Source organism: Astatotilapia calliptera, chromosome 17 (assembly GCF_900246225.1).
Source record: "Astatotilapia calliptera chromosome 17, fAstCal1.2, whole genome shotgun sequence".
Lineage (NCBI taxonomy): Eukaryota > Metazoa > Chordata > Actinopteri > Cichliformes > Cichlidae > Astatotilapia > Astatotilapia calliptera.
Window position 1 is genome coordinate 21,447,647 of NC_039318.1, and position 23,393 is coordinate 21,471,039.

Genomic DNA, 23,393 nt, shown 5'->3' on the forward strand with positions numbered 1-23,393 from the left:
CAGATATTATTACATTTTTATTAACCTTTCTGGATCATATTATGATTGTGACATAATTATTGGCATCATAACTGCTCTCAATATGAGAAAAGAAGGCTACATCACAATGGTATCATTATAAGAAATAAACCCTTATCATGCAGCAAAATCCAGCTTCTTTTATGGAAAACATTAACAGGTTTAATCTCTTGGGAAATGTTTACAGGTTTCTACTGTAGACTATATATAGATATATGACTGATATAATCCACCATCACATTATCCGTTGGTTCCTGAATGCTGCTTTTTGTTAGCTTTGTGTTTGGGTCATAGGTGAGTTGTTTTTTGTTGTTGTTTTTTTTGTTTTGTTTTTTTTTTTTTTGGGGGGGGGGGGGTTAAGCCAGAAGCATCTATACTTGACCAAGAGGAGAAAGTGCTATATTATCAACTAACACAGCTAGCTTGGTTAGCAAACTGTATCCATAAACTTGCCCATCCCTTGGCCACACAGGCCTAGAGACAATTCAGTAACCTACTCAGGGGCAGCCTCCAGTTGTTAGGAAAAAATGTGTGTTTCCTGACCAGTTTGCATGTGGTTGTTGGAAGTTGATGTTTTTGGTGAAATCAGTTGAAAAGAGTCTCCTTGGGTTTCAGTTGCTAGCAGACTGGCACAGTCATCCATAGTCTGCATGGACGACACCAACTTGTCTGCAAACACTTGCTAACTAATCACTGAGTAGTAGAGAAACCTGAAAAAAACCCAAATGAAGACTGTTCACCTTCAAAGTAAAAGTTGTTTCATATTGCAAAAACCAACATGGTTCAAAGGGGTGCAGGCTTTACTTTGAACGTGAATGGTCTCAGTTTCTGGTTTGCATCACACTCTTCAAAGTTTAGCAACAGTTTACAGAGAAGCCACCAAACTTTGGGCACTGCTGCAATCTACTAGTGGCCAATATAAACACAAAATGTACCTTGCTGTGACCAATTTTACCTAGCAACAGCAGCCAAACTCTCACAACAACTGGTTGAATTTTTCACTACTTGGTTGCTGAGAGGTCATGTAATTGACGCTTAAGTGGGATTAATATGAATTATAATTTTTCACCAAACAAAACCTTGCTGGAGCCATGTTATTTGTGAGATAGTTTTATTTCATTTCCCCAATTGCATCAACCTGAATTCGCTGAGGTGTGGCCTGGGACGCAACACCATGCTGTTGACACGCACCTGTCATTCAAAGATGCTGCACCCCAAAGTTTAAGATTTAACAGCATCCAAATGACTGAGTTATAAAAAAGAAGTCACCATCTGTGCAGTTTTTATAAAGAAAGAAACCATCAATAGATGATATGGAGACTGGCTCACTTTTGGAGTGAGCCTCAAGTGGCCATTAGAGGGACCGCTTAGGTGGGTTTTTTTGTTTTTGTTCTTTTTACATACGTGTGTCTTTTTTCCCCAAGGTTGCTGCTTGATTTTCCCGCAGGCTTGTATCCAAATAGACTCTTTTGTTTAGCTGAGTACTACATCTGCCAACCAAAGGAAGCGTGAAGAACTAACATTACAGCTCAGCCGAGGCAGGACTTCATTAATGTCTTCATCTCGTCACAGCTGTCACAAGCATGATGCTTTTTTTCATGGGTAGATGCGCCCCTACGTCTTGTACTTCTGTAGTTAACTAGAAAGAAAATAGTTCCTCCAAGAAACTGTCCAACATAAGATTTGCTGATTGTTTTGGGGCCATGGATTTGGGCTAAGCTGTTCTTTTAATTAGATGCAGGTCATTTGGTGAAATCTGCTGAGTTTTTTTTTGTTAGAGAGAGCAAGAGATCACTTCCTGGACAGACTCGGTTGTGAGTGGCACTACACAACATTTCACGGCATGATCTCTTAAACCAAACTAATCAAATACGCTCCTTCAGCCTGTTCTTTATGCGTGTGTGTTGTTGCCAGACTGTCTGCATGTGTCACTGCCTCTAAGGAGCATGACGTATATGCATCATCCTCCTGAATTCACATCCTTCCCTTTTCATTTTGTCATTTTCTCATGAATTTCTTTCCTAAAATATCTCTTTTTGTGTGTTTCTGTCTCCCTTTGTTCTTCGTTTCTTTTTCTCTCAGTTGGAGCTGAAGCCGCAGGGACGCATGCTCATGGAGGCTAGATATTATCTGGAGAAAAGTGGTGAGTGAATCAGACCTTCAAACCTCAGCTTGCTGCCCCTCGGTAGTTATTTACTGAATTCGCAGCCAAATAAGAAGAACTGCCTCACAAAATCTGATAAAATTACAGTGAGAGCCACTTGTTCTTATGTGGTTTACATAATTGTCTCTGGCACACACACAGTGCTGTAGTCTCAGGAAGCAGCCTAACAGCAACTCCTCTGGTGTTGTGCACTAACAAGACAGGACAGAGAAACCAGAAGCACAAAGGACGAGCTTTAGAAGTGTTGCCTAGTATTGTCGCCTGTGGGTTTAATGCTTAAACTCAGATTTACATGTGACGTGGTTCGACTGTGTAGAAAGATTTAAACACGGGAAGAAAAACCATTTCAGCCCTTAAAGTCCAGGGATTTCAAAATCTGACTAATCTATAAGTGATGCGAAACATCTCATCCTCACCCCTGGGGCAATTAGTGCCCGTTTGTCAAAACCGCTAGTGTGGTTTGTTTACACAACCTGTCCTTAAGCGTCTTCCCCGACACGCTGGATTATATCAGTTGTGGTGAGTATGGTCACTACTAGCTCATCTTTTGTCAGTAAGCGGGGTGTGAAGAGACCAATTTTAAATTGTGACCTTTTCCTGACTCTAGTTTTTAGTTTCTGAATCTAACAGGTGAGTGGAAGCAAAAAAGGTTTTACATAGTCAGTCGTCTGTCGTTACAGAGACAGTGTGTTCAAACTGCGTGCCAACTAATGACTTAACAGGCTCAGTGCTTATAGATGCCCACATCTGTATTATGCAGGGTTTAAAATGGGAATCCCTTCAAATCATGGTTAATTATAGGTAATAAGCAACCTAGTGCATGAAATTAATGGCATCTCAGGACCGCTTACACGTAAAGGTCATGGTTTGTGTTATCCCTGTGATGCCTTCATAGTGGAGAGGCAAGATTGTGGTCGCAGTATCAAAGAATCTCACTAGTGGCAGAAGAAGCAGAGCCGTGAGCATTAATGGAGCTTGCGACTTTTCAAACAGCTCAACAAATATCAGCCGATAAACTGTTTTTGTGCAGTTTTCCACACAGCAATGTGTCTGTAAGCTAAAGACAGCGATGCTTTACTTCCTAGAGAGAGAGAAAAAATTAATGTGCAACACTGAAGGAAGGAAAAGCATATAAGAAAGAGAGGAAGGAAGAGTAAGATACAAGATTATTTTCAGAAATGAGGACTGCTCAGCAAGTGAAAGTTTATAAATGGGAAATGTAAATCCTGCATGATTGATGGAGACCGTACCAGATTTAAATACTGAGATACTGGATGTATTAATCATGTGCTGCTGAATTTTGTTTTCATTAAAAAAAATAGAAGTTTCTTGCAGAAGAAGTTCTACTATTTTTTTGTTATTCAGTGGTTGCATGGAAACTGTTTAGCGCACGCTACACGTGTTAGTTTGTGGTATTGTGGTAAAGCTTGCAGTGATGCACTATGTTGGACTGGTTACATTAAGGGTAGCAGACGTCAAGCTGTATTTAAGCTGATTAGATTCAGTCTCTGAACTCTACAGTTTATACAGTCTTGTGCAAAATTTTGAGCCACCCTTCATTTCTTGATCTTTTCCAACAAGCCAAACTTTTTTGTGATTTTTTTATATTGTTTTGAGTGATTGATCTGTAGTATTTCTGAAGGTCTTCCAAAGTTGGTCTTTAGCTACTTTTTCACTCTTTTTCAGTCCAATCCTTGTAACTTGACCATGCAGTACCACCTGGAAAGTGTCTGATTGGCAACAGCTTCATTTTTCAGCTTGACAATAGTCCCTAACACACTGCCAATGCAGTAAAAACACACCTGCATTAAAAAAAAACTTGTTAACGCTTGTTAACATTTTAAAAACTGTTTTCCTATTACACTGTGTTGCCGTGTAGGTTTACACACATTTCAGTAAATCTCTACACCTATTTCCCGTTTTCATAGCAAAATATACAAAATGAAAGATGGCTCCAGACTGCTGCACGAGCTCACTCGTCTCTACGGGCTGGAAATCAGCCATATAGCTTCTGTAACATCTGCTTATATCTTGTTGAATTCAGTTGGTTATATCCACAAAGAGCATTGAGCTTGGGTGTAGCATCACAGAACAGCTGATCACAGTCTGTACAGACTGTTAATGTACCCCCACCTGCCAAATCCCAGTCTAAAACCTGTTCACACCGTTCCTTCTATGATCCACGAGGAAGAATAACAACAAAATCAAATCATTTTAACTTGTTACCCTGAAAAATATCTATTATTTTGAAAACCAAAAGTTAATTGCATATTTTTTCCATTTATGTCAGCATTATTCTGTAATTAACCACAACAAAAAGCAAGGAAAGTGGAAAACAAAGGGTGCCTGTGGGACACGAGACAAAGTCTCCTGGCTATTAAACCTGTAAATTACGCCTCTGTCAGCTGTGTAGGTCTCTAAAAAGGGACAGTTACCGTTTACCGGCTGTTGTGTGTGTCAGAGCACCAACTTTTGTATAAAAAAAGTGACAGGTAAGTTTGATCATGAAAGACCTAAAAGGAGCCTGATATCAGAAAAAACTCACCTTTTTAGTCTTTGCTTGTCTGAATGTAAGAGTGACGTGATAATATAAAATTAGAAACAATGAGAATGATCATTTTAAAATATACTGAATTCACAGAGAGCCTTCTTGCATTATTGTGAAATTCTCACCTGGTCCCTCTTTATGTGCTCCTCAGAGTTGATCAGCTTCACTTCTAGAATTATGCACATAGGTCCGCTAAACTTTAATATGCACTAAATTAGTATTTATTTGAAGGTTTTTATGAGTAAATAGGCAGGTGTGTTAAAAATACAGAAACCAGTTGTTTTATGTTTTGTTGTTTTAACTTCTGTCTTACCCTGTTTTTCCCTTTCTATTCTCAGTATTAATGAGATTCCTGTATAAATGCCGAAAGTGGCGTGCTCATCACTTTTGTGCGGCCAGACAAGTAGCTGGCAGCCAGCTACTGTGTCCTAGAGGATTATTAATAATCAAGTAGGTGTAAAAATACAGAAAAGTGACTGTGAATGTTCATTGTCGAAGGCGCACCCGTAAGTGTCTCATCATAATTAGATTTTCTTAAGCTAAAAATAAGAGTTTTGACCGTCTGCCCCCTGCTGGCTGTAAGCTGGTTGTGCGGGCGCTTTGTGCTTTCACTGGTGCCTTCCTGACATTAACACCATGCCAAGCACTGAGACTCAGAAGTAAGAAGCTGTCTCGTGTGTCTGTAAATATAGACCAAGCAAACAGGAAATCACTGCAGGGAACAACAGGTGGCATAGTGATGGGTACACTTCCTCCAACGAGCAAACACATACTGGTGTCTTCCTGTCTCTAACTGAAGGATAATGATAGAAATTTAACATTTTGAGCTGATTCAAAGTCACATGCAGTGTTTAAAGCAGTTTTAAAGGAATAATTCAACATTTTAGGATCATTTTCTGCATGTTTGCTCTCTTAGAACACATGAAAGTCATACTGAGCTTTGGTCAGTCAGTTTTTAGTCATACATGATGACTGTGCTTGATCTAATACCAAACACTATGATGGGTGATGACAGTAGAAACTGCAACACAAGCTGAGTGGAAAAGACAACAGAGGTCCCAACAGATCAGCGATTACAAAGCAAAAAAAATAACAGATTTATTGATAACAAAGAAATTAATGCACATTTTTTGTTTTTTTAATCCAACAACAATTTTATTTGCAACTAATTTGCTCACTCATTGACTGTTAATACAGTGTCCTGTCCATGTGCACAGACTGATCACCAGAACCAGTTTTTTAAATATAAGCAACAGTTTGAAGCCATTTACTCTGAGAAACGCATCTCAGAGGAGGACGTTTGTAACTCTTCCCTCGACGAATGTTTTCTGTAACACATTTTTTTTTTTGTAATCGCTAAAAAGATTTAAAAGAATTCTTAAACATGAAATGTATTCCCTGGAAACAATGTCCAGCCCGCTTCTCCGATGTTGTTAATAAAAACTAAAGTAAAGATTAACTGGACAATAAACAAACACTCACAAACTGAGCACCGAGCAGCAGTGAAACTTGAACAAGACACAAATCAGAAACAGAACGTGTTTCGCTCACAGCGACCAGCATGCTTCAAAAAATGCAAATGTAGGTGAAAGGTCCAGCTTGCATTGCACTTTTCACACCTTGACTAGCATTTAGTGGAGTAGTGGTCAGGTGCATGCCGGCAAGTCAGCATCTTGCACGCAAACTTCAGGTGACCACAGAAGGCTGCTAGCTAACCAAACCAAGTCTTTTCCTGACCCAAACCCAAAAGTTAGTTTGCAAACAACAACCGGTGTAAACCAAACACATAACGTCCACAATCTGCATTCACAAGCTACTAAAACAGCTGTTCCTACTCAGCTGTTCATAAACACAAATTGTATAATCAGTCAACTGAGGTGAAATTTTAAAAAATTCAACATGAAATTAATTTTCAACCAAAGCTAATGTCAACTCAGATAGGTGAGGCTGTCTGCTGTGGCGACCCCTTGTAACATGAGTGTAAGTGAAAGAAGCTTTAATGAAAGAAATCTAGGCTTTTAATGCTGAAAAGGAAAGATTTATTTTCAACATAAAATCTGCTGTTAGTAAGAAACACATCTCAGGAGGTGAGAAATTGAAACTTTGCTGTGAAATCCTGTGTTCTTAGCGGCGTCTCACCACTCTGTCCACAGAAGCCGAATAAAACTGTACCTTTTTCCATTGTTTTATTTTTCTTCTTTGAAATTAAAGTTGTAATACGTGTTTCAGATGCTGTGGGTCACACAGACGGAGACCCGGAGTCCGAGCGTGAGAGAGAGGGTCTGTTCACCCTCCACCAGCGACGTGGCGCCATAAAGCAGGCCAAAGTTCACGTGGTCAAGTGTCACGAGTTCAGCGCGACGTTCTTTCCTCAGCCAACCTTCTGCTCTGTATGCAAAGAGTTTGTTTGGTATGCAAAAGACCAAGAAGTCACAAATCTTCACATTAGTCTTGTTTTTTTCCCAATCGTATCAGTCATTTCATCTCTCTTTCTTTCCACTGCAGGGGTCTTAACAAGCAGGGTTACCAGTGCAGACGTGAGTGTCGGTTCATTGTCCTGTAATCTACCAATTAGCCTTCGTAACTCTTCCTCACGTGGTTATTCTCTGTCTTTTAGAGTGCAATGCAGCAATCCACAAAAAATGCATAGACAAAGTTATCGCCAAATGCACTGGTTCAGCCATAAACAGCAAGGAAACAATGGTGAGTGTCTGCTTCACATGATTTGCTTCATGACGCTGCACATCTCTTCCAGTCCGACAGAAATTCCACAAGTGGTGACACAGAGCGAAGTGTGTGAGCTGATGGTTCTGATGCTTACTAATGAAAGAGTTGCTTTGTGCCAAGGTATCACCACACCAGGCGCTCCGGTCTCATGTCATCTTCTCCCCCTCGTTTCACTTCTCCTCAGCTCCATGTCAGCGAGAGTTCATGTGTACGAAAGCATGAGAGAATTTAACGCCAATAAATAAATCTCGCCGTTTACATATGAGAGGTGTTTGGTTACTGACGCCTTCCGTGTCAATCTGTGTGCGATGTGTTTTTAGATCCACAAGGAGCGCTTCAAGATCGACATGCCTCACAGGTTTAAAGTCTACAACTACAAAAGTCCCACCTTCTGCGAGCACTGCGGGACTCTGCTGTGGGGGCTCGCCAAGCAGGGGCTCAAATGTGAGGGTGAGAGGCGGGAGTTTTTTGTTTTGGTTTGTTTGTTTTGTGTGATTTTATACTTTTTTTTTAATGTCTGCAGGGTAAGACAAAACACAGCAGTGACATCACAGACATAAAGCCACACATACAGTGTCATAACAGAAATTTTTCATAACGCAACACTACGCCATTAAATTTATTTCTAGCTCAGTTTAGGAACTGAAAGGTCCTGGTTTAAGAGTTAAGGAAAACTGATGCTGGCGTACCGTTAAAGACTAAGACTGATGGTCGTTTAAGAGTAGAGCCTCTACTCCTCCACATCAAAAGGAGCCAGTTGAGGTGGTTCAAGCGTCTGGCCAGGGTGCCTCCTGTTCCCCTCCTACGTGAGGCGTTTCAGGAATGTTATACTGGGAAGAGACCCTGCAGCGGTCCAGGACACGGTCAGGCTGGTTTGGGAATGTGTCAGTGTCTCCCCCTGGAAGAATTTAAGGCAGCCTGGACTTGGTTGCATGGATGGATCATTCAAAATAAAGCACTATAGCTCAGCTGAGTCTAGAGGACTCATTGCTCTGGCAACGCCCTGCTCCAGCATCCTAATGGTACGATCTCGGTCAGGTTGGCCCAGTCATGGCATTCTTACAGATGTCATTTCCTCCAAACTTCTTGTGCTTCGTTATACAGTTGAGTGTGTTTGACAGAGGAGTGGTTATGTGGGATTAGTTGGATGAAGGTATTTTGACTTCTTTACCAAAAATTGTGTTTTCAGACACAAGACTAAGTGACAAAAAGCAAATTAAAATGGCACAGTTTTGACTGAAGTTACAAGCTCTGTGGTATTCAGTCTTTTAATTCTTCACTCTAAAATTAGTCCCGTTTTTCTGGGAGCTGCCTTTCAGCACAGTTGATCAGATACCGCCGAGCAGCAGGGAAACCCCTTTGCCAAAAGATTAAATGTTCTAGACAACATTATGCACATATCTGTGGGTTTTAAATGGCTTACGCTGCATTGCAAATGTTTCCATATTTTGGACTTTTAAGGCCCGAATCATCGAGGACGAAAGAGTCATTCGTCAAAGAATTTTGCAGCAGTGGCTTTCACAGGTTACCACGAAAGGGTTTCTTGGTTCGGCACAGCTATATTACTCCTTCACAACACCATCAACACACTCTGAAACACATGCAGCAAGCAAACTATGGAGCTCCCTTACCTTGATCTGAAAAATTCAACTTGACAAAATTTGATAAAACATGGTTTTCACCACATAGATATGATCATTTAATCCACAGCATTACTCAATATATTTCCAGTAGCTGAGACAACAGTGGGCGTTCAAACCTTTCCCAGCATAAATATGCGCTGCATGTGTTGGCCTGTTGAACAGAAACACAGCACAGCTGCCACAGCAGGTGCAAAGTATAAAGTTCTCCCTGTGAAATTAATCATATTTCCAGTACAAGCCAGCTGACTGAGGGGTTAGGAATGGGAAACATTATTATTGTAGATGTGTGAGAGTTTGCTAAGAAACAGCACAGTTATATAAGGAACATGTGCAAACATTAAAGAATGTGTGACATGAAAAAAAGGTATCAAGTGAAAAAGAAATTGGACTCTTTAGCAACATTTTTTACATATAAGTGCTTTTTTCTGTCATTGTCATTATAAATTTTAATATTGCCCCATTCTGAAGTAAAAGCTGATACATTACCTTTTGCATAACTAATAATAGTGTAAATATTGCCATCTTGCACTGCTTTAAATGTTCTTTATGTGTTCAACTGAGTTTACATTGTGTTTGATGTTGTGCAGAATGCAGCATGAACGTCCACCATAAATGCCAAAAGAAAGTGGCTAACCTCTGCGGGGTCAACCAGAAACTGATGGCTGAAGCTCTGGCAGTCATCGAGAGCAAGCAGCAGGTGAGACCAACAAACCTTCGGTACATGAAGCTGTGCAGTCTTTCAGAAATGCCTTCAACCAGTTCAATTGTTTCCTCGTTTTTATGCTGCTTTTAGTGACTTAAACACCTCTTAAAAGGGACGTGTTCTCCTCAGTTCCAGCTGAGTAACTTTGCATGATTAAATAATCTGATGAAATAATCTGGGGGTGACTGTAGCTCAGGAGGTAGAGCAGGTTACCCTACTGATCGGAAGGTCGATGGTTCGATCCCTGGCTCCTCCTTTACCAATCCCAATTGATCTGATACTGAGTTTTGGTGATGCACCTTAATTCATCCTTGATTAGAAGTTTTAACTTCTCCTCCTTTAAGCCAACTTTCTGATTGCTCCTTGCAAAGAGAAGACTTGAATAGCACGAGATATTCCATCTCTGTGACATCATGCACCTCTAACAGGAAGACTTCATTATATGAAACTTTGTTTAATGAGAAGATCTAACATAAGACTGTGTAACACTAGATAACATAAGAAAAAGTAAAGCAAATAAGAGAACATAATTGTCCCCTTTAATACTAGTAATTAAGGAATATTTTACTGTGGAAAACTTCATTTTGAAACTGGATCTACCTTTTGCTTTAAGGCAAGAAGTACCAGAGACAGTGACATTATTGGTCGGGAAGGTCCAGTAAGTGTTGCCCAGCCGGGAGTGGTGCGAGCACCATCCGGGCTAGTTATGGGTTTACCAGCCACAGCTACACCTGCAAGCAAAGGTATGCAACTTCTAAAATGTTCCTTTCCGTTAGGCAGGGATACATACTGCATACTTTATGTCATTTGTGTTTCTCAACCTGCTTCTTGTAGCAGATTATCAGGGTGTTTCATGGGAGGGACCAGGAGATGTCAGCAGGTCGGTCAGCGAGGTGCTTCCAGAAGAGCCTCTGTACGCTGTCCCGAGGAAAGATCACCAACCCAAATTTACCATCGACGACTTCACCCTGCACAAGATGCTCGGGAAAGGCAGCTTTGGCAAGGTAGCAGAGGCGACCTGATTCAAAAGAGGAAAAGTAAAGCACGGAGCAGAGCATGCATGAAGATGTGGCATCTTTGTCATGTTACTTTATATATCAACATATTAACAAGAGCATTCAAAGTTGCACAACTCCCCCGAAGGGCAATGGCTGTAGAAAAACCTTTTATTACAACATGCAGATGTCTGATCTTTGACCTATGACCTTGGAGTATTACATACTAAAATGGTGTATTATCTTTACCCATATAAGTGGAGCAGAATTTGCTGAAATCATCTACAAGCGTGAGGTTTTAAGATATTTTGGTGCAGTGTGTGAATTTGTGAACTTTATGGCATTATTGTGACATCATAGGGCGTCGTATTAAAATGTAAAATTTGTTTTACAGCTCTCCACATGTTCTTTCATATGATATATTACTTGACATGGTTTAAAGTTTTCACTGACATTCACATTTGGTGTGATCTTGACCTTTTCATCAAAACTGAATGTGCCCGAGCTGTTTTTGGTATCTACCATCACAAAAAAATTAAACATGATATCTTGAAAACTGTGGATGCTTAACTGCTAACAAAGAGACAAACAAACAGAAGTGATTACACACTCCCTTCCCTTAAAAACTGCATGCAACAAAAACTAATTATTACACTTTTCTTAGTGGAATTTCTATAAGAACACAGTGGGGGGGGGGGGCGTTTTCTGCAAATGTGTCAAAGCATCATATTTTAGTCATTCTTGCCAGCAGCTTCACACAGCACGGAGGGCTTTACACAGCACTCTGAGGCTTGTGGTCAAATGTGTTGTGCAGCCAGTTTCCACTGAAAACCACCTACTTCTTGTTACTTCAAAGTCTTGCAACACAAAGAGCTAGCTATGGTAAATGACTGGGCAACAGGCTACAACTCTATATGTCCAAACTAAACCTGTTTTTTAAAGCTTTTTATTTGTCCTTCGTCTTCTCCAGGTGTTTCTAGCAGAGCTGAAAAGGAGCGGTGAATTTTTTGCAGTAAAAGCTCTGAAGAAAGACGTGGTGCTGATGGATGATGATGTTGAGTGCACCATGGTAGAGAGGAGGGTTTTGTCTCTAGCCTGGGAAAATCCCTTCCTTACACATCTTTACTGCACCTTCCAAACTAAGGTGATGACCCATGTACACTTGCACAGTCATTGCATGCAAGTAGGTAGCCACTGAAAATAATTCTCTGGAAACAAATATAGCCCTAACCTCTGTGTTTTCGCATCCAGGAAAACCTGTTCTTCGTCATGGAGTATCTGAATGGAGGGGATCTTATGTTCCACATCCAAAACTGCCACAAGTTTGACTTGCACAGAGCCACGTGAGTCAAAAGACGCAGCTCTCACAGTGACACACAACTGTAGTTTTGCACTGTTTGGGTCTGGATGTAACCGCCAGGTTTGAAAAGTGCCTTCACTGCAGATGTGCCTTTAACCTGCATGATTAATCATTACCAGCATGGGGGCAAAAAAAACATCCATATACCTCAGTAAACTATTTTCTAATTGAGTTTTTGCTTTCCATCACTAGTTTCACATCATATTTAATAGAAAAATGACACTCATTTAGGAAATTACAGTCCAACTTAGTGGAAAATAGACAACAAAGCAAGAGTTGATTGACCCCTGAATACACCCGACGCCACATTTGTAAGCATCCCAGAAGCTGCTACACAGAGTAGGCGACGGGGGCAGGAAGTCAGATATAAAAGCAGCATGGAGAATGTGGTCAATTTTCAAAATAAAATACCCAATGCAGACTAAATGTTCTGCTTCTGACATGCCTGTGGTGTGACTTGATGCAGGACTGAGACATGCGTCAGACAAACATCTGGTGTACTTCAGTGGTTAGAGTGCATCTAACCACTGAAGTACAAGTAACCACTTGGGATTGAGAATTCGCTACCAAATGGCCGTGCATTGTCCTTGGTTTCTTGGTCTTGTTTTCTTGTTCGTCACATTAGGTTTTAATAGATCTAATCTCTATAAACATATTATCTGCAGTTATCTATAGAGTGCCAGTGGTTTTCATTTTTAGTTCAAATTCTACATTTTAGCATCCTTTAGTTACACGTGGGTAAATAGTCTGTGTAGAGAGCAAATAAAGGGGCTTACAGATATACAATCTGGAAGCCACCGGTTATTTTTTTTTAAATCTATCTGCATTAGTAAAGCATGGCTATCAGTCCTGGAAAAATGACTACCCCAGAAGCTAAGGCCCCCCTCAGGCTTCAAACTTACAGTCTCTTATGGGGATTTTTATGGTGCTCATGATAATTTCTATATACAGTTGACATGTGATCCTTATTTCTGTGACATAATTGTCTTTTAAGTTTGTTGATTTTTTTGGTTTGTCTATTTCAGAATTTCAACTAGATTGACCTAGTTTGGCCTAAATCTGATCACTCCTGTGAATTTTATCCTCTCTTCTCACATACATCTGTGTCTCTTTACAGCTTCTATGCAGCTGAGATCATCTGTGGGCTCCAGTTTCTGCACTCTAAAGGAATTATTTACAGGTAGGCGCTCAGTGAGAGCCAGAAACAGGACTGGAATTCATGACATGTAATATATAGTCCAAGAGGAATCATTTTCTTCCACCTCTGCAGAGATCTGAAACTGGACAACGTGCTGCTGGACTTAGATGGTCATATAAAGATAGCAGACTTTGGCATGTGTAAGGAGAACATGCAGGATGACGTACGGACCTCTACCTTCTGCGGGACCCCAGACTACATCGCCCCAGAGGTGACATCTTTTGCATGCTGTAGTAATGTAAATGTTGTAATAAACTGGTATCCTTTTGAATAAAAGAATCAATCAACAACAGCTGGCCACCAAGTGATACGCATAAAGGTCTAAATTCTAGAGACGTCTCAAAGAGGGCTTTTGATGCTAGGTCTGTACATTTATATTTGGACTCTGTTAGAGTAGCTTTTCTTATACAGGCTATTGTGCAGCCAATGAGTGAAATAAGCCTCTAAACTGCCCCTTTAAAATAACAAGTTAAACCACATTTTAAAATATTAAAGAGTAGAAAAAAACTGTAAGCTGATAATCTAGGACAGAGGTGTCAAACATATGGCCCCAGGGACCAGAATCAGCCACAAAAAGATTAAATCCAGCTCACTAGACAGTTTCGGAAAATGTGAATGAGCACATGCATTTTGGACTTTTAACAGTATTTGCAAGTTTTACAGATTTTCCTGCTGATAAAGACCTCCCCCACTACTCCAGCGTAACAAAGCAATAGATCAACAACAAAAACATTTTTACCACAATCACCTTTTTTTTTTTAAAATTATTATTATTATTATTATTACAGGATATTCTGGGCAGTGAGCTACTTTTTCTGCAGTTTTACACATTATTTAATTACAAATCAGTCCCAAAAAGTCGTGCTGACAGATACTGCAGCATTTCTCTGTCATATAGAAAAAACTGAGATATACTAAAATTACACTTCTTTTTTATATACAAAGATATCTAAGGCAATTAGTGTGTGGTTAGACTTATTTACACAGACAGAAAAGGGGAGTTTCCTTGGTCTAGCCCGCTTAAAGATCACAGTGGGCTGTCTGTGACCAAGGATGTAAAATTAGTTTGACATCTAGAGCAATCTGAAACCCAAGATCTGACTGATAAGGACTTATTTTCAAACGTTATTGACCTCATTCTTTAAAACTCTGGCCATTTAAATGTGAACATCTGCCACTGTAACAGTACGCGCATGACAGAAAATAAGAAAAACCCACACTTTAACTTGTTCATTTTACCAGTTTGTGTGATCTTTATGTATCAGATCCTGCTGGGTCAGAAGTACAACAGCTCTGTGGATTGGTGGTCATTCGGAGTGCTGCTGTACGAGATGCTGATCGGTCAGTCTCCGTTCCACGGCCGCGATGAAGAGGAGCTGTTTCAGTCCATACGGACAGACACCCCCATTTATCCCAACTGGCTCAGCAAAGCTGCAAAGGACATACTCATCAAGGTCAGACAAGTGCTTCAGTGGCCAGTTTAAATAAGATCAAGCAGGAAGAAAAGAAAGCAAGGATCTGGTCTTTAAATTGATGAAACTGATTCTTACTGTTTCCTACGGAGCCCCGCAGGGGACATGGGAGAAAAAAAATTAAGACGGACTTTTGCGAGATCTCGCAAAACTAACTCGGGATCTCGCAAAAGTTTTGCGAGATCTCACAAAACAAACTCGGGATCTCGCAAAAGTTTTGCGAGATCTCGCAAAAGTTTTAGCCGCATTCTTCGGATGCCGGCTTGAAGCCGACCGGGAGTTCGAGGCACGATGTGCCGGGAAAGCGGTGTTCCTCCCGGCTGTAGTGGGTCCCTTCGGATGCCGGCTTGAAGCCGACCGGGAGTTCGAGGCACGATGTGCCGGGAAAGCAGTGTTCCTCCCGGCTGTAGTGGGCCTCAACCTCCCATTAGCTTCGAGCTAACGGGAAGAATGCGGCTAAAACTTTTGCGAGATCTCGCAAAAGTTTTGCGAGATCCCGAGTTTGATTTGCGAGATCGCGCAAAAGTTTTGCGAGATCCCGAGTTTGTTTTGCGAGATCCCAAGTTTGTTTTGCGAGATCTCGCAAAACTTTTGCGAGATCCCGAGATAGTTTTGCGAGATCTCGCAAAAGTCCGTCTTAATTTTTTAAGACCTGCAGGGCTCCGTAGTTTCCTGTATGTTCATTAAATGCATACATATAGCTCTCAGGGCCCTATGGCTAAACCTCTGTGCGTTTGTGCCTCAGCTGTTTGTGAGGGAACCTGAGGAGCGGCTGGGAACCAAAGGCAACATCAGACATCACAGTTTCTTCAGCAGCACAGACTGGAACGCCTTAGAGCAACGGCAGGTGCCGGCACCCTTCACACCAACTATAGTAAGTACAACAGGGAACCACTTACTCAACATATCCACTAATTTTCTCAGTTAAAAACTGGTAGCTAGTAAAAGCTGTTTGGCTGATACGGCCGACGGGTGAAAGTAAATATCATCTAGAAAGTTGTCTACACAGTAATTGACTATAGTGGCTATTTTCAAACTTCAGACTGCTGTGCGTGTTTGCAGAGTGGAGTCTGCATCGATAGCCTTAGTGTCCTTACTTTAAGTTTGTTCACAGCCCATTTGGGGACCACGGCCCAGCCTTTGAAAATCACTGTACTGCAGTATCCATCCATCCATCCATCCATCTTCATCCGCTTTGTCCGGGGCCGGGTCGCGGGGGCAGCAGCCTAAGCAAAGAGGCCCAGACCTCCCTCTCCCCAGCCACCTCCTCCAGCTTATCCGGGGGAATACCAAGGCGTTCCCAGGCCAGCCGAGAGATATAATCTCTCCAGCGTGTCCTGGGTCTGCCCCGGGGCTTCCTCCCGGTGGGACATGCCTGGAACACCTCACCCAGGAGGCGCCCAGGGGGCATCCTTGTCAGATGCCTGAACCACCTCAGCTGGCTCCTTTCGATGTGGAGCAGCAGCTGCTCTACTCTGAGCCCCTCCTGGATGGCCGAACTTCTCACCCTATCTCTAAGGGAGAGGCCAGCCACCCTTCGGAGGAAGCTCATTTCTGCCGCTTGTATCCGCGATCTCGTTCTTTCGGTCACTACCCACAGCTCGTGGCCATAGGTGAGGGTAGGGACGTAGATCGACCGGTAAATTGAGAGCTTCGCTTTTACACTCAGCTCCCTCTTCACCACGATGGACCGGTGCAGCGTCCGCATTACTGCAGCTGCAGCCCCAATCCGTCTGTCGATCTCCGGCTCCCTTCTCCCATCACTCGCAAACAAGACCCCGAGATACTTGAACTCCTCCACTTGGGGCAGGAACTCATCCCCGACCCGGAGTGGGCACTCCACCCTTTTCCGGCTGAGAACCATGGCCTCAGATTTGGAGGTGCTGATCCTCATTCCCGCTGCTTCACACTTGGCTGCGAACCGTTCCAGTGCGAGCTGGAGGCCCTCACCCGATGAAGCCAACAGAACCACATCATCTGCAAAAATCAGAGATGAGATTCTGAGGCCACCAAAGCGAAAGCCCTCCGCCACTTGGCTGCGCCTAGAAATCCTGTCCATAAAAATTATGAACAGAACCGGAGACAAAGGGCAGCCCTGGCGGAGCCCATCACCCACCAGGAACGAGTCCGACTTATTGCCGGCAATGCGAACCAAGCTCTTGCAACGGTTGTATAGGGATCGAATGGCCCGTAGCAATGGGCCAGACACCCCATATTCCCGCAACACCTCCCACAGGACACCCCGAGGGACACGGTCGAATGCCTTCTCCAAGTCCACAAAACACATGTAGACTGGTTGGGCAAACTCCCATGCACCCTCAAGTATCCTGGAGAGGATAAAGAGCTGGTCCAGTGTTCCGCGACCAGGACGAAAACCGCATTGTTCCTCCTGTATCCGAGGTTCGACTAACGGACGAACTCTCCTTTCCAGCACCCTGGCATAGACTTTCCCAGGGAGGCTGAGGAGTGTGTCCCCCTGTAGTTGGAACACACCCTCCGGTCCCCCTTCTTAAAGATGGGGACCACCACCCCGGTCTGCCAGTCCACAGGTACTGCCCCTGATCTCCACGCAACATTGCAGAGGCGTGTCAACCAGGACAGCCCTACAACGTCCAGAGCCTTCAGGAACTCGGGGCGGACCTCATCAACACCAGGGGCTCTGCCACCAAGGAGTTGTTTAACTGCCTCAGTGACCTCGCCCCCGGAAATTGGCGGGTCATTCCCCTCATCCCCAGACTCTGCTTCCTCCTCGGAAGACGTGTCAGTGGGATTAAGGAGGTCCTCGAAGTATTCCTTCAAGCCGAGGGGATATTAGGATACCCACCCCAGCCTGCCGCCTCTCACCAGAGGCAACTCCAGACTGAGACAGAGTCCAGCCCCTCTCCAGGAGACTGGTTCCAGAGCCCAAGCCATGTGTAGAGGTGAGCCCGACTATATCTAGCCGGTACCTCTCAACCTCACGCACTAACTCAGGCTCCTTCCCCACCAGAGAGGTGACATTCCATGTCCCTATTGCCAGTCTTGGCAGCCGGGGGTCAGTCCTCCAGGGCCTCCGCTCCTGGCCGCCACCCGGCACACAATGCACAACAAGTAAATACTGTACTGCAGTATTTACTTGTTAATCTACTCGCTGGTGTATGAAATATTGCATGTAATTAAATATTTGCCCTTCATCCTCGCAGACCTCACCCAGCGACTGCAGTAATTTCGACAAAGAGTTTATCAACGAGAAGCCCAGACTATCGTGTGCCGACCGCACGCTTATCAACAGCGTAGACCAGACGATGTTCAGAAACTTCTCCTTCGTTAATCCTGGCATGGTTCGGATCGCAGCACGCTGACCACCGGACAAAAAATGGCTACAATCTACAAACAGGCTGCTCAGTCACAACCAGCAGTGACTGTAACTGGAACCTACTGTAGAACCCGAATGTGGCAAAACTCACATACATGATGATGCTAACCACTAAAGGGGTATAAACCGATACAACCAAACTGTGACCGGATCTTTAACTTTCAAACAAATACCTTTAAAATGTACCTGTAGTCAACTTTGATACTTTAGAGTTTAGTTGACTAAAGGCATACATTTTCTTACAGTGTTATTCTAACAGCATGTAGTTGGTTTGGTTTTATTCTGTCATAAAACTATTCACACATTGCACACTTGTGCAAATATGTGCAAATATTCAAAAAAAAAAAAAAGAAAGAAAGAAAGAGAGAAAGTGTACATCTTCCATGTCTCGAGGCATGTACTGTGAAGCTAGATTTGGGACTTAGCGAGGTAACTTCAGGCTTAAGTCTAGTTTATATGGAGTCAGGAAGCCAGTTCTCATCTTACCAAAGCCAGATGGTACAAACCTAACCTGCTCCGGAGCATGTTACATTTGGGACTCATCACTTCCTGAAAAAAAGCACCACTATTTCTGGAAGAGCCCTCGTACTAATTATTTTTACTCATATTTCTTGTCTTTCCACGACGAGCATCAATAAGAAAACCAGATCTTGAGGAACAATTTCATTCCTGCTTTTTTCTGCAAGCAATAGCGCACTAAATCCCTGTACTTAACGGCAGCTAAAGCTCGCTGAGGGAAAAATATGTAATCTCCAACCAACTGGGGAGGGGCTGCTTTGTGAATTTGGTTGCAAAGGTGTTGGATCAGAAATCTCCCTCTCGTTCTTTGTTCATCCGTAGTTTGCACTGAAGATGCTAACTTGTCTCCAAATGCTCAATGAGTGACATTGCACCTTAAACGTGTAACTTTTACTTTGAAGCAGAACTGTTTATATCACCCTTTTCAGAGAGTTTGTAGGCAAGTTGGTGTCCTTTATGCTAACTGGCAACAGCAATTACAAGGTTTTTAGTGCAACACCCTGTACCTCATTGCAACCACTTTCACCAGCCAGCAACTTCCAGCAAACCATCGCCAACTGGTCAGGGAATACATTTTTACCGAGTGACCTGTGGTTGCCGTGGGTGATGCTGACTGACCTCTAAGCCTGCCGGACTGAGGCCTAATTAATTCAGTCCGTTGGCCAGTAAACTGGGTTTATTAACCTTCAAGTGATTGCAAAGTCCAGCCGGATATTTATGTGCCATTGAGATTTTTTTAAATCTAAAAAATGTGTCCTACCGTGAATCATCTTCTCCTACAATTTTTCATATTTGTTTTTTTTTCCCCAACCTGAAATGGTAAGGATGAAAGTTGTATGGAAATATGTTTTGTTTAAAAAAACAAAACAAAAACATTATAGGCTTAATTTTATTGTAATTTTCAACTTTTAATTACTGCACGGTGATGTTTTGCCAACAGACCTAGAGCAGCAAGATTAACATCTTTTTGCACACAAATTATTTCATAATTAATTACATTGGAACATTTTAATACATCTATTGTTGGTAACGGAAACAGGGTAAATAGTAATAAGTAGAGCCTTTAACTCTCCAGACTTTTCTAACAGTATATTTTATTCTTCCTTAATAAATGGAAGAGTAAAAAAATAAATAAATGGAGTTTTGCTGCTGGTATAATGATCTTTTCAACTTTTTCAAAGTGGTAGATCTGTCCACATGTGTCATTGGTCATATGCTGTCCTGTGAAGATGCTAATAGCTACCTTGGGAAACCCTGAGTGGGCTTATCCAGTTTATAATTACCTTCGATTGCAGTGTTATTGTAAATGAAGACAGATACGGTAAGCTGAAGTTATTCGGTAGTACAGGCCTCCTACTTAATGGGCTGTGTGTTTAAATAGAAAATGTGCTTGTAATGATTTTATGGTGCCTCAGAATAGTTTAATGAAGTTAACGTCTTCAAGTAAAGTAAACTGAGAAAGTCGCTTTAACCAAATGGAAACTTAGTTTTCTTGTCCTGTTCCTTTTTATTTTTTATTTTATTGTCTTTTTTTTTCTTATGTAAATAAATTATATAGTCCATCTGATATGCTGTGTTGTTACTTGGTTGTAGATCTGTTAATGTACTGAGGTTTAATAACTGGGTTATTGTTTACATGTGTTTTCCTGTTGTTTCTCAGGAGTTTTGTTTTAATGATGAGCTACTCCCTGCATACTGTAGTTTTGATGTTCTCCTCATTGTGAATTCTGTTCATTAAAGTGTGCACATTGTGGGCTTTTTTTTTTTTTTTAATGTGTTTGTTTCGGTGAGGGACAACATGAAAACTGCTCGGTCGTGTAGCGTTACATCAGAATGACAGAGACCAGAGGTGGAGGTGTTAACAAAAATAGCCATCTCAGTTTTTCCACTTAATTTGAAACTTTACCATCTTTTCCACTGTTACAGACATTTACTCAACTGATGGCTGAATTATTTTAGCACTCAGTGTTAAATATAGACTACCTAAGAAAGAATGTCAGAGGCTCTTTTTTTCCATTAAGGTGCTACGGATGGCCCAGATGTAGGACTGACAGCCAAACAAATAATCGAAAACAAACCTTTAATTAAGTGTAGTAGTCCAAGTGAAACAACATCCAAACTTTAGAATATGTTTCTAAACAGACAAGGAACAGACAGACACTGACAAAAACTGAAGGAACACTAAAGCTTTAAATACACATGAAGTGATAGAAAACACCAGGGAAACAAGACACAGCTGAAACTAATTAGGACAAGACAAGGAAGCAAAACTAAATGCAAGGCACAAAAGACAACTATTAAAATAAAGCAGGAAATGAAGAACAACCACACTGAAACAAGTATTCACGACGCATACATGAACTGAACAGAAGGGGAAAAGACAGACTAATAACGCCACAAATGTAAAACATGACAAGTACTAAAGCCTCATAATGCTCAGGAATGAATGAAAACCAAAAATCCAAATCATAAACAACACAAAGAAGGAAATACAAAACAAGGATTAAATCTGGGAACCGTGACATAATGTTAACATGTTGAGTAACATGATAGTACTAATATTTATTATCACACTGTTTACCTGCAAAAACAGGAAAATATCCTTCACATTAAAACAAACTTAGGATTCCACCAATGCATCACCAGTCAAGCCCCAAGTTTGACATGACTTTCAAACTTATAGCTTTACTTTCCAATTTTAAACTTTATTCCCAAAATTTTGGCTTTACCCTCAAAGAAAAGTATTTTAATTTTTCTTCAAAATTTCCACTTTAGACTTTATCACTTTGTCATGGTACTGGGCCGGTGACCCAGCGTTTTGTGTTTCATTTTAGTAACATCTTCTGTTTTATGCTGATTCTTATTTTGTATTAGTTCTTAGAGTTTTAGTGTTCTCCCTTCTGTGCTTTGTTCGTGTCTCTGAGTTTGTTTGTAAAACTGTTTGTGAGTTTCCTGTTTTACTTTGAAGGTCTGTGTCTCGTCGTGTTTAATTGGGTTCAGCTGTGTTCCCCTCTGGTGTGTGATTCCCTCATTACCTTGTGTGTATTTATAGTGTGTGCCTGCCTGTGTTCCTCATCGGTTCCTCTGTGTTATTCTGTGTAACTTGGTGACAGTCCGTCTCTCTGGTCTTCAGTCTCTACTCCTCATCCCCTGTGTTACCTCCATATGTTTTTCCCAGCGTTTTATTCTGTGAGTTATGGTTTTGAGTTTTGTTTGTTACTAGCTTTCCCAGTTTAGTTTATGTCTAGCTTGTTCTTCATTTCCTGTTTGCCACTTGCCACACTGTAAAGAAATTTCACTCGCATTACCGCCGCTGTCTGCAACTTGGGTCCTCCTTCAAACTGCTGCCCGAGCCTGAAATTTTTAATACCGACGCCTAACATTCCAGGTTCCTCAATTTTAAAAAATATTTAAAATAAAATGAAAATGACAAAGGAAAAAAAACATTCGGATATTTTGTTAAACTCAATATTCTCAAAATGTAAAATGATTTTTTTCCTGCTATATACAATACTCCTTCAAACATACCAGCGTACTGCTGCTTTAACAATTATGGATTTGAGATCCCTGATACCAATCTTGGTTTGAATATATTGACAAATAATCTGAATATGCATGAGTAACACAACATTTGGGAGGGACAGGGTTAAGATTTACGCTGACCTTGCAAAAAGATTGGGTTGTTGTTTACTTGGCAACATGAAGGGGCTCTGTCTGCTCAGGGAGGATGACACTATTCTACATGGGATACAAGCAATATTTGGACTGGGGTCAGGTCGCCCTCTGCTGGAAAACCAATAACATTAGGGATGCTCCTGAAAAAGAAATTCCCACGTGATTACATAAAGAAGAGAAGAAAATAGAAGAACTCATACTAATCAATTTATTCAGAATAAGAAAATAGAAGAGTTGTTGTTTGTGTGTAAGAACCAATTAAAAGTGTTTATCACATTTTTCAGTAAGTCACTGATTACTGAAAGAAAAACTAATCATAAGAGCAAAGAAAGACATTTTGATGCTAGTAGTTTAGCAATGGATATGGGTCAGTTATTGGGTTTGTTTTACTGTATTTAGCTGTATTTTTTCTCTGATTTTTGAGAATATGAGTTTGAGTTGGGGGTTAGTTTTATGGGTTTTGCTTGTTTCCTTGTAAGTGATCATACATACCTGTCAAAAGTGTCACTATTTATTGCTCGTGATGCATGTTTATATGCAAGTCAGCCTAAATAACACGGATAATTTTGTAGGTCAGAATACCACAAAACCCCATGTCTTACCCAATTTGCTTGTTTAGAACTTACCATTAAACGGTGGTTGTTTTTGAGGGCTGCTGGCTGCCAAATATCTTAGCTCTGACGTGTCAAACTTATTTTAGTTTGTTTTTACGCACTGCGTCAGAGTTTAAAACAAAACAAAACATAGCAACAGTATCTGTTTTACATGTGCATTACAATTTATACTAGCTCTACAAAGATAAAACTGTCACATAGAGAAATGAATATTTTTGCTTTGCATTATTTATGATTAAAACAACTTCTCAAGACCTGGAAATACATGTATTTATTAATGCTGAAGCTTTTTGGCATCCAGTTTTGGCCCCGTGTCATGTTTAACATCTGTGTCTTACATCTTTGGCAAACAGTTAACAGGTTGCTAAGGATGGCTAAGACAGCACATGAAAAACATATCTA

General features: G+C 41.4%; 1 protein-coding gene across 4 annotated transcripts in view; it reads left to right on the forward strand.

Moving 5' to 3' along the window:
• The window catches only part of prkcq (protein kinase C, theta), a 37,657-nt gene extending 17,204 nt beyond the window's left edge, over window positions 1-20,453 (forward strand). For 3 of the 4 annotated variants that reach the window (XM_026147087.1, XM_026147088.1, XM_026147090.1), the window contains 15 exons: window positions 2,101-2,161; window positions 6,960-7,140; window positions 7,236-7,267; window positions 7,348-7,433; window positions 7,778-7,907; window positions 9,688-9,797; window positions 10,417-10,546; window positions 10,638-10,807; window positions 11,769-11,942; window positions 12,050-12,141; window positions 13,276-13,338; window positions 13,429-13,567; window positions 14,622-14,810; window positions 15,574-15,702; window positions 18,011-20,453. In XM_026147087.1, the coding sequence (XP_026002872.1) occupies window positions 2,101-2,161; window positions 6,960-7,140; window positions 7,236-7,267; window positions 7,348-7,433; window positions 7,778-7,907; window positions 9,688-9,797; window positions 10,417-10,546; window positions 10,638-10,807; window positions 11,769-11,942; window positions 12,050-12,141; window positions 13,276-13,338; window positions 13,429-13,567; window positions 14,622-14,810; window positions 15,574-15,702; window positions 18,011-18,169 (1,845 nt within the window). In that variant the 3' untranslated portion in view covers window positions 18,170-20,453. The remainder of the gene's footprint in view (window positions 1-2,100; window positions 2,162-6,959; window positions 7,141-7,235; window positions 7,268-7,347; window positions 7,434-7,777; window positions 7,908-9,687; window positions 9,798-10,416; window positions 10,547-10,637; window positions 10,808-11,768; window positions 11,943-12,049; window positions 12,142-13,275; window positions 13,339-13,428; window positions 13,568-14,621; window positions 14,811-15,573; window positions 15,703-18,010) is intronic. The other variant, XM_026147089.1, reaches the window with a different exon arrangement.
• The last annotated feature ends 2,940 nt before the right edge of the window (window positions 20,454-23,393 follow it).